The sequence below is a fragment of the Antennarius striatus genome, chromosome 12 (genome assembly GCF_040054535.1).
Source record: "Antennarius striatus isolate MH-2024 chromosome 12, ASM4005453v1, whole genome shotgun sequence".
In the NCBI taxonomy this organism is placed as follows: Eukaryota; Metazoa; Chordata; class Actinopteri; order Lophiiformes; family Antennariidae; genus Antennarius; species Antennarius striatus.
In genome coordinates, this window is record NC_090787.1 from 21,986,042 (window position 1) to 22,000,529 (window position 14,488).

General features: G+C 46.0%; 1 protein-coding gene across 4 annotated transcripts in view; it reads right to left on the reverse strand.

Moving 5' to 3' along the window:
- Positions 1-2,551: 2,551 nt before the first annotated feature.
- Positions 2,552-14,488, reverse strand: part of clybl (citrate lyase beta like) — a 66,062-nt gene continuing 54,125 nt past the window's right edge. Inside the window, exons 1-6 of one of the 4 annotated variants that reach the window (XM_068329942.1) lie at positions 9,314-10,872; positions 9,040-9,141; positions 7,526-7,619; positions 7,023-7,190; positions 3,855-3,979; positions 2,552-2,862 (exon numbers count right to left, since the gene is read on the reverse strand). In XM_068329942.1, the coding sequence (XP_068186043.1) occupies positions 2,740-2,862; positions 3,855-3,979; positions 7,023-7,190; positions 7,526-7,619; positions 9,040-9,141; positions 9,314-9,568 (867 nt within the window). In that variant the 5' untranslated portion in view covers positions 9,569-10,872 and the 3' untranslated portion in view covers positions 2,552-2,739. Of the gene's footprint in view, positions 2,863-3,854; positions 3,980-6,574; positions 6,687-6,853; positions 6,919-7,022; positions 7,191-7,525; positions 7,620-9,039; positions 9,142-9,313; positions 10,873-14,488 lie in introns of those variants that run through there. The other 3 variants (XM_068329939.1, XM_068329941.1, XM_068329940.1) reach the window with 3 other exon arrangements.

Below are 14,488 nucleotides of genomic sequence, written 5' to 3' on the forward strand. Positions count from 1 at the left end.
AATGTTTCACGTTGATCAGCTCCGCACACGTTACGTTTTAAACCATTTTAGTTAATAGCTTTACACTTCTCAAACTGTGCTCCAGTTACATTAATGAGCTATTTTATTGCTTTAGAATAATCTTGTGCAGCAATTACTTTGTCATATATTGTCATTAGAAGCCTATTAAAACATCAAGTCATTATTTGGGCCTCCCCCCGGCGGGGAATTAGAATGAAACCATCTCTGCCACACGGGTCCTATTTAGATTAATGGAAAAATATGTAAAACATTTGGTTTTAATTTTCCTCTGACGGTGTTTTGCATACATGCGTTTCCTCCGCCCGCGTTGTCTCCCGTAATTTATGAAGCAATCCGGGCTCACATGACGGGATTAGAATATCTGCTCCAGACTAATGGATTCCGTCACAATTTGTGATGTTATAATCGTATTAATTGTAATTTACTCTCTGAGGGAATAACGGAGATGTATTTATATAAAGGAGGAGATTCTATCGGCTCTACTAGAATAGAAATGTCACGTGACTCAGACAGGGACGTCACTGACACGTTCGGTTCTTTCAATTCCAGATTATTGGATCGTAAAATCGTGAAGGAGCAAAGAAACGGAAGGAAAAGGAGCTCCGTGAAGACATTTAATGAGGGGTGGGGTTACTGGATGGGGACAATAATAAATGTGACACTCGGGGAAGTTTTGTTAAACATAGTCAAATCATTTCCTCAGGAAAGCTGCCCCCCCACCCCCCGCGAGTTCCTCTTGCTGTGTGGGGGGGTACCTGTTGGTGCAGAGTGGAGCGGAACGCCCCCCCCCCCCAAACACAAACGGAACCCACACCTGAACACACCTTATTGATCAATAAGGAGAAAACACACAGAACTCCTCTGAGTTTATTCATGGAGACAGAAGTTACTGTGACTTTGGTAACAATCCTGTTATTATTATTATTATTATCATTGTTATTATTATTATTATTATTATCATTGTTATTATTATTATCATGATTATTATTATTATAATATTATCATTATTATTATTATTGTTATTATTATTATTATCATTATATTATCATTATTATTATCATTGTTATTATTATCATTGTTATTATTATTATCATTATTATTATTATTGTTATTATTTTTATTAACAGAGACTTTTGTCTTTATTTTAACAGGAACAATCATTCTTCACACTCATTCATTAAAGATGAAATCAACCCGACCTGAAGGTCAACAGAGTTTAAAACAGGAACGGTTCAGAGTGGATTTCATCTGGAACAGTGTTTAATGACAGAACACACCAACCCGTCACCCCCCCTCCAGAAACACATCAACACATCACCCCCCCCCCCCGAAACACACCAACACATCACCCCCCCTCCAGAAACACACCAACACATCACCCCCCCCCCCCCAGAAACACACCAACACATCACCCCCCCTCCAGAAACAGAGTTGCACACATCTGAGGCGTGTTTAAAGGCCGTGGGGGGGGGGACTCCCTGAAGGACAGCCTCCCTTACAGCAGCTTTGTCCGTTGATCTGGGGTGTAACGGGGTAAAACAAATAAACATGCTGGATGTGAATCACCAGCAAAAACAGTGAGGGAGGGGGACAGAAACCTGTGAGGGAGGGGGGACAGAAACCTGTGGCCAAATTCCACACCGCTCCGTGGGTGTTTGGGCTGGGTTCCATCTTTGTTCCTGGTCTGGTCTGGCACGCACCCCCATCCTGTCCCTGACACAGTAGCTCATACAGTACCGCAGACGGGGGGGGGGGTGCCTTTCATTACCATGGTCACCAATGGCACTATAAACCATTCAACACCCCCCCAATTATCCTCCCATCCACACCAGAGAGACAAAGCCTGAGTCCTGGTCTGTGGAGCAACACGGCCACTAATCTGCCCCTGACACCCCCCCACTTGACTGTCTGGAGTCAGAGGAGCACACACACACACGTGTGTGTGTGTGTGTGAGACGGAGACACGACTGAGGTTATCTTTAATAGACTGAGGAAATAATGTTTGAAGAAGCTGCCCGGATGGAGTCAGAGTCAGAGTCTAAGTCAGAGTCAGAGTCAGAGTCTCAGTCAGAGTCTAAATCAGAGTTTAAATCAGAGTCAGAGTCTAAATCAGAGTCCAAATCAGAGTCTAAGTCAGAGTCAGACTCTAAATCAGAGTCTGAGTCAGAGTCTAAGTCAGAGTCTGAGTCTGAGTCAGAGTCTAAGTCTGAGTCTAAGTCAGAGTCTGAAGACTGGGGCCCAATGAGGAGAACCCCAACAGTGGTGGTTGTGTGTGTCTACCCCCCAGCAGCTGCCTGGACCACAGAGATGATTGTCCATCATGACCTGCAGACGGGGGCACACACACACACACACACACACACACACACACACACACACACACACACACACACACACACACACACACACACACACACACACACACACACACACACACACACACACACACACACACACACACACACACACACACACACACACACACACACACACACACAGGGTGTTAACCCATGGTATGAACACACCGCCCGATGTTTGTACGTTTTATTTCACACGTGTCACAACAACGACTCTCCTGCTCTGAAACACTCCAAGTGTGGATTTGATGTCAGACATCAGTAAAATCGAGTCTCCACCACAATCTGGGGTCTGAAAAGGACAGAAAAAGTTTCCAGAAGCGTTGTTTTAGTCATGAACGTGGCGGCGTCTCCTCTCCCATCAGCCTCTAGACGACTCCTCCTCCAGTTGTGTCTGCGTCACGGCGACGGACAGGCTGATGATGTTCTGGGCCTGTTTGAGCGCCGGCAGGTCGATCATGACTCCACGGAACGTGAACGCACCCTGAGCAGAGAGACGTTCAGGGGTGTCTTAGCAGTGATTAGAGGTGTTTCATGTCACCTTTAAGGTGGAACAAATAATACAAAATAAACACTTCATTATAGGAAACAGAAAAAAATGCAACAACAACTGAATAAAAATTTAGATGAATAAACTATTTTATAAAATCAATACATATAGAGTCAATAGAGTCAATAGAGTCAATAGAGTCAATAGAGTCAATAGAGTCAATAGAGTCAATAGCTGGAGGGAGGAATTAAGAAAATAAAGCACCTGTCGTTCTGTAAAAGAAAGGAACTGACCCAACACACACACACACACACACACACACACACACACACACACACACACACACACACACACACACACACACAGCGTGGCAGAGGGATGGGTAGGACATGACTCCCTCGGGCGGCGCTGAGGAACAGCCCTGGCAGGGGGAGTTGGGGCAGATTGTGTTCCATCAGCTGATCGCCCACAGAGATCCACACACAGGATCCAGCCATGCACTAAATTAGGTACAATAATATTGTACATCTAATTGGCTCTGAGAGCCACCAGGGGTGTACAGTATGTATTTCTGTGGGACTACGGTGTCAGTGGGAACGCAAACGAGCGGTCCGAGCCCCCCACAGCAGACACACACAGTGTGTCGCCCTGCACACACACAACACAAAGTTTTAGTCAGCAAAAGCTGCTCCACTATCTGAAAGAGTGATGAAACTGATTTTATCTAATTACTCAAGTGACATTAAATGAGATTATAATCTGAGGGGAAATCCCAGAAACATGTAGTGTAATAAAGAATGATGGGCATCATCTGTTTACACCACTGTGGGCTCAGCAAATTACACAACCGTCTCTCAGATTATCAATGTTGGTTTAAACAGCATTGAAGCCCAGATAATCTCAGCAGTGATTATTGAACCTCTGTGGTGAAATATTCCAGCCGGAGACACTGAAGTGATGGAACCCCCCCAGGACGTTATGGTCACCTTTCCCTCTTTCTGGTGCTGTTCGAAGGCAGCGATGAGCTCTGTGGCCCACTGGACCCTCTGAGGGTGGGGGGAGAACTCCTCCTGCACCACCTGGACCTGCCCCGGGTGGATGACCTGCTTACCTGCGGGAAATAAACACAAATCTGTGTCCTCACATCAGAAGAATTTCAGTCTGGTTTTAATAAAAAAAACAACTCCCAATTAATAATAACAATCTTGATTTTCTATTGAAAAGAAAATACAAAAATCTGTCCAGATTGGATGAAAAAAATATCAGCAGAGAGGAAACAGGAAATGCAGGAGAGGGAAATGTGTGAGCTGGCCTCTGGTGTGGAGGGGCGTCTGACGGCAGCGCAGGACAGAAGGCCGTTGTCATGTTTACCCCCCCACGGGGCAAAGAAACCTTCTGCACATTTTATTTGACAACGTAAATTTATACTGTAAAGAAAAGCATCAATAGAATAATTGTTACATCTGTGACCATCTTAAAAAATGTATTATTACTGTGTTAATACCTGAAAAAATGTATTACTGTGTTAATACCTGAAAAAATGTATTATTACTGTGTTAATACCTGAAAAAATGTATTACTGTGTTAATACCTGAAAAAATGTATTATTACTGTGTTAATACCTGAAATTTTTTTTATTGTTTTATTACCTGAAAAATTTATTATTACTGTGTTATTACCTGAAAAAATTATTGTTTAATTACCTGAAACATGTATTATGACTGTTATTACCTGAAAAAAAATTATTACTCTATTATTACCTGAAAAAAATGTATTATCGTTTTATTACCTGAAAAAAAAAGTATTATGACTGTTTTATTACCTGGAAAAAAAAGTATTATTACTGTGTTATTACCTGAACAACGGCCATGAAACGACCAGTCCTTGTGTCACACCTGAAGCCTAACATGGATATAAGGTTGTGTGTCACACTCCTCATCCTCACACCTCCCCCAGTTAAACGTGACTAACACACAGACGTAATCCCAGTACAGTCACAGGTCAAACTAGTCTCTGTAAATTCAGGTTATGAAGCGTCTGAACGACGGCTCAGCGGAGGCAGCAGGAACACACTGCTGTCCCCGACAGAAAAACCCTTCAATTGAAAATACCCCCCCCCCCAGGAGACAGGAGGAGAGACGGGCTGGGATGGAGGAGAGAACCATTCCCTTCATCCGGCTACACTCACCTGGGTTAACCTCTCTCACACACACACACACACACACACACACACACACACACACACACACACACACACACACACACACACACACACACACACACACACACACACACACACACACACACACACACAACCAGCAGACTGGATCTGACGGCTGGATTATTAGATTACTAGATGAGTGTATAATTCAATAAACTGTGACTTCAGACTTATGCTGCTGCAGAGGGTCACACTGCAGAACATGAGCGTGTGTCTGTGTGTGTGTCTGTGTGTGTGTGTGTGTGTGTGTGTGTGTGTGTGTGTTCTCTTCGTCGTTCTCTCTGCCACCTGTTTTTCTTGTGGGCTGCAGACGGGAGTGTGTTTCTACACTCAGACAGGCTTAAATACAGTCAAAGAGGACATGTGTGTGTGCGTGCGTGCGTGTGTGTGTGTGTGCGTGCGTGTGTGACAACAGAATGACAGGGTACAGAAACAGCCGGGGTGACTCAGGTGCCCTCGGTTACACCCCATTGGTTCTCCGATCAGGCATCGCTCATGCCCTCCAGCCAATCACAGCCTGCCGTGTGGAGCTGACATTTGATTGGATGATAGCTATTTAGCAAAGTGCTGTGAGGCGGATGATGGAGGGGTCCTGGGGACAGAAGTGGGTTTTGTGGAGCCGCTGTGTGAAGTGGAGGTGAATGTTTAAACAGAGACGGACGTGATTAACCCTTTAAACCCCTCACACACACGTTTAATACGTGTTATATGTTCAGACCCTTGTATGTCAGCGGCGTGTTCGTCGTCCTGCTAATGGACTCTGATCTGGATTATGTGTCACCAGGTGGATTATCAGTGCACAGGTAGCAGCTCCTGGACGGAGTGTGTTATTACTGAACACACTCCTCCAGTAACAGCTGCTAATGCAGATTACAGAGTGGCTTTAACACTAATCCACCGCTCTGAACGGTGCTGTTCCATTTCAAACTCTTTATTTCATTCTCAGCCCGTTTCCATTATTAGCTGTTAAATCTGTTCCTCTTATGAATCACACATGTTGTGTGTCCACTACACATCTCTGATGCTGATGATTCCAACCAATCCTGAGTCCTTAAATAAACCACCTGTGAGGTGAGATTCACTCAAGGACTCACAGTTCTACAGCTCCAGAAACGTGTTCATATTTTATAGTTATCTTTACGATGTCAAGTTGACAAATTGCCGAAAATAAAAAATAAAATAAATAAATCTATTGAATGAATCCATGCACCAACAACCTCTCTAGTCAGTTTATGTGGATCCAGAATATGAAGGATTATGGAATAAAAATGTGATTAAAAAACAAACACAAAATATATAGAAATAAAGAAAAGGAGGATTAACTGAAACATCCAATTTTGGAACAGGTTGCCCTTCTTTCTGTGGCCTGTTATATGTACACACACACACACACACACACACACACACACACACACACACACACACACACACACACACACACACACACACACACACACACACACACACACACACACACACACACACACACACACACACACACACAGTTGCCTGGCTACAGTAACTCCTCTTTTTCCTCCTAACAGCCCTAATTCGTCGCCACACACTGGTTTCCACACACAGGTAGTCTCCAGCCGTCCTGCAGGTGGAACATGAATGTCAGACAAACATTTAAGAGGAAATTGTTCAGAATTTATTTCAGCTGCATTCAAATAGCAAAAAATAACAATGAGTTTGTTGTAAAAAATATATCGGTGTTAAATATGAATGAACCCCCCCCAGCATCAAAATAAACTTTAATCATACGTCTCGTCACAGGAGGAACCCCACGCAGGAGCCGGGGGCCGGTGAGAAACCTGCACCAATGTTTCCTGAGGATCAGGTGAAGTCCATCAAACACACACACACACACACTAGGAGCAGCAGGAGGTGTCCACACACACGTTAAGGTCACGTCAGGTGTGACACACGTTACCTGTGAAGCCCATGAGCGCCCCCTCTCTGGCTTGTCGCCTCAGGCCCCCCAGGTCCTTGTAGTCGATGTGGACCAGGTCGATGGCCTGCAGCCCGAACGCCTTGGAGGTCACCACCACCTTCTGCCGCGCGTACAGAAGCTCCCCCGCGCCCTCGGTCCGGGTGGCGCCTAAAGCCCCGGGGCAACAACAGACGTATGAGGGCTGAGTGGAGGGGCAGATAAACACGATGGGATGAGGTGCAGATGATGATGATGATGATGACGATGATTATGATGATGATGATGAGGGACAGAAGCCAGAAGATCAGCTGCACTGAGGAACTCCTCACACCTCATGGTCAGAGTTTAAATAAACCTGAAGCCTCTTTAAACACGGATCAGGTCAATGGGGGGGGGGGGGGGGGACTTTAAACGTGTCTTTATTTATTCAGAGACATTGTGATGAAGGGTCGGACATGTGGACAGGAAACGCATCACCATCAGGAGGAGGCGGAGCTAATGACCTATGCTGGCGCAGAAGTCGTCTGAGCCGAACACCACGCCGTCATGGAGGAGGCCGGCCTGGGGGGCGAGCCGACGGATCTCCTCACATACCCCCTAGAGTACAAACACAGGATGAGTTCAGGGAGGGAGGGGGCAAAGCAGGAAGTTGCGGAAACAAACGCAAACCTGTTTTTATTCCGGTAATCTACGATATTCCAGTGATCAGGATTTAATCCACTGAACTCACATTCAGCTGAGTCAGAAGATTATAGCAACACTTTGGTTCTAAACACTTTAATCTGGATTAAAAGTGAATTTGTGCAGAAGTTTTTGCATGACTCACCAAAACAAGGTAATAAAAGTTAAATCATTTTGTTAAATACATAAATTATACATTTAAAAAGTGAGTAAATTCAGGCAGGAACTGAATTAGTAGATAAAAACCTGAGATATATAACCGCTGGTCCAGATTTGACTAATTAACAAACTGATCTCATGAGGAATGTTAATATTAACATTAATTAAATACTAAACAGCTTCCATTCATCAGACAGACGGATGTGTTTTCACTACAAACCACACCACGCTCCTGTCGTGTGTGTGTGTGTGTGTGTGTGTGTGTGTGTGTGTGTGTGTGTGTGTGTCTCTGTGTGTGTGTGTGTCTGTGTCTGTGTGTGTGTGTGTGTCTGTGTCTGTGTGTGTCTGTGTCTGTGTGTGTGTGTGTGTGTGTGACTGTGTGTGTGTGTGTGTGTGTGTGTGTGTGTGTGTGTGTGTGTGTGTGTGTGTGTCTGTGTCTGTGTGTGTCTGTGTGTGACTGTGTGTGTGTGTGTGTCTGTGTGTGTGTGTCTGTGTGTGTGTGTGTGTGTGTGTGTGTGTGTGTCTGTGTGTGTGTGTGTGTGTGTGTGTGTGTGTGTGTCTGTGTCTGTGTGTGTCTGTGTGTGACTGTGTGTGTGTGTGTGTCTGTGTGTGTGTGTGTGTGTGTGTGTGTGTGTGTGTGTGTGTGTGTGTCTGTGTGTGTGTGTGTGTGTGTGTGTGTGTGTCTGTGTGTGTGTGTGTGTGTGTGTGTGTGTAAGGTGTGTTGAGTCTTGAGACACGGGGTGTTCAGGAACGCAGACAGACCATCATCTCCATCACGACACACACATTAAATAAACACACACATGACCACAGACAGAGAATCAGAAGTGAAGACAAATGAAAGCAGAAGCAGCTGGTTTGTGGCTGACGTCCTGACCCCCGGCTCACGCCCCCCCCAGATGAAGGTGTGATGGACCAGAACACAGAACGCTTTGATGCTCACCAAGATATCATGAGAACTTCTTTCACTCTGATATTAAAGATTCTAATTAAAAAGCGTCAGAGTCTGCTGGGACACAGACAGGAAACAAAGGACCGTCCCAGAGCGCCCCCCCCACTCCATTCTGGACACTTGAAGTCCTCATCCCGCTGACACACTCTTTAATCTCGAGTGAACAACTGACAAACAGCAAAATATCTGACGCAGGCAATTTTGGGGGGTTTGTTTGTAATCTACCTTAAAATTGAGCAGACCCACAGCCGTCTCCACAAAGGTGACGAGGCGAACGGGTTCCGTCAGCCGACGGCCCCCCAGGCTGCTCCGAAACCTGTCAACAAACTAAAGACAGGAGACGGCCTCATCAACAGCAACCCATAACGTCCACAACAATCACTGCAAAGCACTCGTCACATTTATATACATTTATTACACGTTTATACATATCTATTACACATTTATATATTCTGTTACACATGGTGACGTCCATCATGAGACCGACCGTCTAACAAACCTCTGCTGGTCTGGATCTGCTGCAGAACATGTGGTGAAGCGTGTTGTCGGTGACACGAACGAGAGCAGAGGAACCCCACACTGAGGACGAGGCTACCGCTTCACTCCATTTAAATGAGGAAGAAAGAAACGCTCCAGTCCAAAAAAAAAAGACGCCATATGACACATCTTCAAAATTCACAGTGGGGCCAAACAGACGGGGGAGGAAAGGAAACGTGAACATGAAGCCTCGCTTCTGATGACACACTTGACACATTTATTATCTGCATTCAGTTGTTATTCAGAAACAAATCTACCCGGGTTCAAACGCCGACCAGAGCGCAGGAGAGAGGTAACACAAGCGGGGGGAATGAAATATTTTACATTATCACCAGGGTTCCCCCCCGTTTGAAGCGCTTCCTTTTTTCAGAGCTGCAGCAGGAGCTCCCCTGAGACACACACATGTTAATGCACACACGCACACGCACACGCATGGCCAACCAAAGACGGAACAAAATACCAAAAAGGGGAGAAGAAACAAGATTTGGGGTGTCTTTGCAGTACTCTGCCCCCCCCCTCCATGGCAGGGAACATGGAGGAGAGGGTGTGATGCTCTGAGGCCTTTATTCTGAACGACTCCTGCTAATATGCACGCTCACCTAAGTAGGGCTTTAAATCCAACTTTAATTCTTTGAAGACCAAAGCATTTCAATGTTTTCCAGGAGACCGGTTCACAGCTGGCCCTGGGCTGCCAGTGGGGTCGCCCAAATTCCAAAATCTATCATCTGGAAACACACAAAAGCCCCCTCCGTCAGATATTTCCTTTCAAAGCCAGTCAGAAAGAGAGGAGAGAGCAGAAATGTCCGACTCCATGTCCCCCCTCCTCTCCTTTCTTCCTGCTCTCTCTTTGACACGGGGGGGACGACAGATAGAAATAACCTCAGGTACGACGGGGCTATTTTTTAAACCAAGAGCAGAATTACCCCCGCGCTTGCAGTGGCCATTGCAGTGAAAGAGAGGGCCTCCATTGAAGGATTTCAGAAATCGGGGTAATTTTAATCATCTCCATTCAATCTCAGTTGGATAAATCATATCTGAGAGATTTGCATAAATACAAACCATCAAAGACGCTCCGTCTTCAAAGCGCTTTGGGGACCAATGGGCTTTGTACTGTAATCATCTGAGGTCACAACCCTGTGGGAGCAGGGCTGCTATGGCAACATAAAACTAACGCTGGGGGCTTAGCATAATATCCCCCCTCCCTCGCTAACACAGGAAGAGATGGGGGTGGGGGGGTCCGAGAGGGAGTGTGAGACCAGGGTGTAGATAGACCTGTTCTGTGCAGAGGAACCTGGATGGGGAGATGGAGGTGATGTCATACAGAGACGCCCCCCCCCCCCACACTGAACGCGGCCCCAGTAAGTTGTGCAGGCGGTTTGGGGGAAAACAAACGCTGCTCAGCGTGACGCCCGTGAATAAAACGTGTCTGATGACATGTTTGTGTGTAGACGCCTCTCCACTCCGGATCACCAGAGGACCTGATTCACCACTGAAGAGCACCACTGTCGTGTTTGTTCAACGCTCCTCTGGAACACAAACCTCTAGCCGCCAACGGCTTTCAGAAGCACGCCATTCAGACCCAAGTGAAGAAAAGAAACAGAAATAACACCTCTTCCTCCGCTCAAAGCCGGCTCCAAACGAGGAGAACCGCAGTTTTGCCTCCCGATCATGAAAGGAGAAGGCGGGCGAGATGGAGCCACAGAAAGGAGGCTATAGTGGGACAAGTTTCAATTAATTTTCTTCAAAAGGGGGCCAGATTAAATGTTTCCGGCCTGCTGAAGTGTTCATTTCACAGAGGGGGAGCGGAGAAAGGGACGAGGGGCGGGAACTGGAGGAGGAGGAGCAGGACAGGGTGCGATTCTTTGGGTCCCGCTGCACACCAAATAGTGTGGTGGGCAAAGAATGCACACGCCTCCCAATGTGTGTGAGAATTGTCCCCAGACAAAGGAGGGAGTTACGCCTGTTACAGCCCAATAAGGCCTGTCAGTCACACAAGGGCTGGGGGAGAGGAGGCCGGCTCAGCTAAAGGTTCCACACAAAGGGAAACAAGCAAGTCCATCTTTTAGCGACAAATCAGTCTGAGGTTCCTGAGCCACTACCAATAAAAAAAGAGAAAAATAAACAAGTGAGGGATTTACAGCACGGCCTTACAGCGGTGAAGAAACTCAGACACAAGCCCACAACACCGACACAAGAATGAACACGCAGCCCTCAGAAGAGCATGTGTGACGACACGTGTGGACAAACAGTTCTACACAAAAACAACGAGCTCTGAAAACACCACCAAAACAACAACAGAATAATAGTGGGGGGTATCGGTGGCAAACAAGCAGCTGTGAAATAGCTTTTGTTATTATTACTGTTATCATTATTATTATTATTATTTATTGTAATTATTATTATTATTAACGATATAATATTAATATAATAACAACAACAATACTACCACTAATAATAATAATGATAATAATGATAATAATGATAATAATAATAATAATAATGTTAATAATAAAATGTAGCCGCAAGAGGACACAAGCCAGTGTCTTATTGTGCCGGTCTCAAGCCCGGATAAATACAGAGGGTTGCGTCAGGAAGGGCATCCGGCGTAAAACTTTTGCCAAATCAAAGATGCGAATCAAACCTATGACTTCCATACCGGATCGGTCGAGGCCCGGGTTAACAACGACCGCCATCGGCGCTGTTGACCTACAGGGCGCCGGTGGAAATTGGATTACTGTTGGTCGAAGAAGGAGAGGAGGAAAGTGCGTTCGCACGAAGAAAGAGAAAAGGAACACCAAGAGTATAGGACTGAGAGTAGGGACGTTGAATGTTGGAACTATGACAGGAAAAGGTAGAGAGTTGGTTGACATGATGCAGAGGAGGAAGGTAGACATACTGTGTGTCCAGGAGACCAGGTGGAAAGGTAGCAAGGCCAGAAGTTTAGGAGCAGGGTTCAAGTTGTTCTATCATGGTGTAGATGGGAAGAGAAATGGAGGAGGAGTTATCTTGAAGGAGGAGTTTGTTAGGAATGTCCTGGAGGTAAAAAGAGTGTCGGATAGAGTGATGAGTCTGAAGCTAGAAATAGAAGGTGTGATGTTCAATGTTGTTAGTGGGTATGCTCCACAGGTAGGATGTGAGCTGGAGGAGAAGGAGAAATTCTGGTTGGACTTTGATGAAGTGATGCAGAGCATGCCTAGAAGTGAGAGAGTTGTCATTGGAGCAGACTTCAATGGACATGTTGGTGCAGGAAACAGAGGTGATGAGGAGGTGATGGGCAGGTTTGGTATCCAGGAGAGGAACGCAGAAGGACAGATGGTAGTTGACTTTGCAAAAAGGATGGAAATGGCTGTAGTGAATACTTTCTTCCAGAAGAGGCAGGAACATAGGGTGACCTACAAGAGTGGAGGTAGGAGCACACAGGTAGACTACATCTGGTGTAGACGGTGTAACCTGAAAGAGATCAGTGACTGCAAAGTAGTGGTAGGTGAGAGTGTAGCCAAACAGCATAGGATGGTGGTGTGTAGGATGACTCTGGTGGTAAGGAAGATGAAGAGGACAAAGGCAGAGCAGAAGACGAAATGGTGGAAGCTGAAAAAGGAAGAGTGTTGCAGGACTTTTAGGAAGGAGTTAAGACAGGCTCTGGGTGGTCAGGAGGTGCTTCCAGATGACTGGACAACTACAGCTAATGTGATCAGGGAGACAGTTAGGAGAGTACTTGGTGTGTCATCTGGAAGGAAAGTAGATAAGGAGACTCGGTGGTGGAATGAGGAGGTGCAGGAGTGTATACAGAGAAAGAGGTTAGCTAAGAAGAAGTGGGACACTGAGAGGACTGAGGAGAGTAGACAGGAGTACAGGGAGATGCAGCGTAAGGTGAAGGTAGAGGTAGCAAAGGCCAAACAAGAAGCTTATGATGACTTGTATGCTAGGTTGGACAGTAAGGAGGGAGAGACTGATCTATACCGGTTGGCAAGACAGAGAGACAGAGATGGGAAGGACGTGCAGCAGGTTAGGGTGATTAAGGATAGGGATGGAAGTCTATTGACAGGTGCCAGTAGTGTGATGGGAAGATGGAAAGAGTACTTTGAAGAGCTGATGAACGTGGAAAATGAGAGAGAACAAAGACTAGAAGAGGTGACTGTTGTGGACCAGGATGTAGCAAAGATTAGTCAGCATGAAGTGAGGAGGGTATTGAAGAGGATGAAGAGTGGAAAGGCAGTCGGTCCTGATGATATACCTGTAGAGGTATGGAAGTGTCTAGGAGAAGTGGCGGTAGAGTTTCTGACTGGGTTGTTCAACAGGATCTTAGATAGTGAGAAGATGCCTGAGGAATGGAGGAGAAGTGTGCTGGTGCCCATTTTTAAGAACAAGGGAGATGTGCAGAGTTGTGGCAACTACAGAGGAATAAAGCTGATGAGCCATACAATGAAGTTATGGGAGAGAGTAGTGGAAGCTAGACTAAGGGCAGAAGTGAACATTTGTGAGCAGCAGTATGGTTTCATGCCAAAAAAGAGTACTACAGATGCAGTATTTGCTTTGAGGATGTTGATAGAGAAGTACAGAGAAGGCCAGAGGGAGCTGCATTGTGTTTTTGTAGATCTGGAGAAAGCTGATGACAGGGTGTCCAGAGAGGAACTGTGGTATTGTATGAGGAAGTCTGGAGTGGCAGAGAAGTATGTTAGAGCGGTGCAGGACATGTATGAGGACTGTAAGACAGTGGTGAGGTGTGTGTAGGTGTGACAGAGGAGTTCAAGGTGGAGGTGGGACTGCATCAGGGATCAGCTCTGAGCCCCTTCTTGTTGCTATGGTGATGGACAGGCTGACAGACCAGGTTAGACAGGAATCTCCATGGACTATGATGTTTGCAGATGACATTGTGATCTGCAGTGAGAGCAGGGAACAGGTGGAGGAGAAGCTAGAGAGGTGGAGGTTTGTCCTGGAAAGGAGAGGAATGAAGGTTAGCCGCAGTAAGACAGAGTACATGTGTGTGAATGAGAGGGACCCAAGTGGAAGAGTGAGGCTACAGGGAGAAGAGATCAAGAAGGTGGAGGATTTGAAGTACTTAGGATCAACAGTCCAGAGCAATGGAGAGTGTGGAAAAGAGGTGAAGAAGCGTGTCCAGGCAGGATGGAACGGGTGG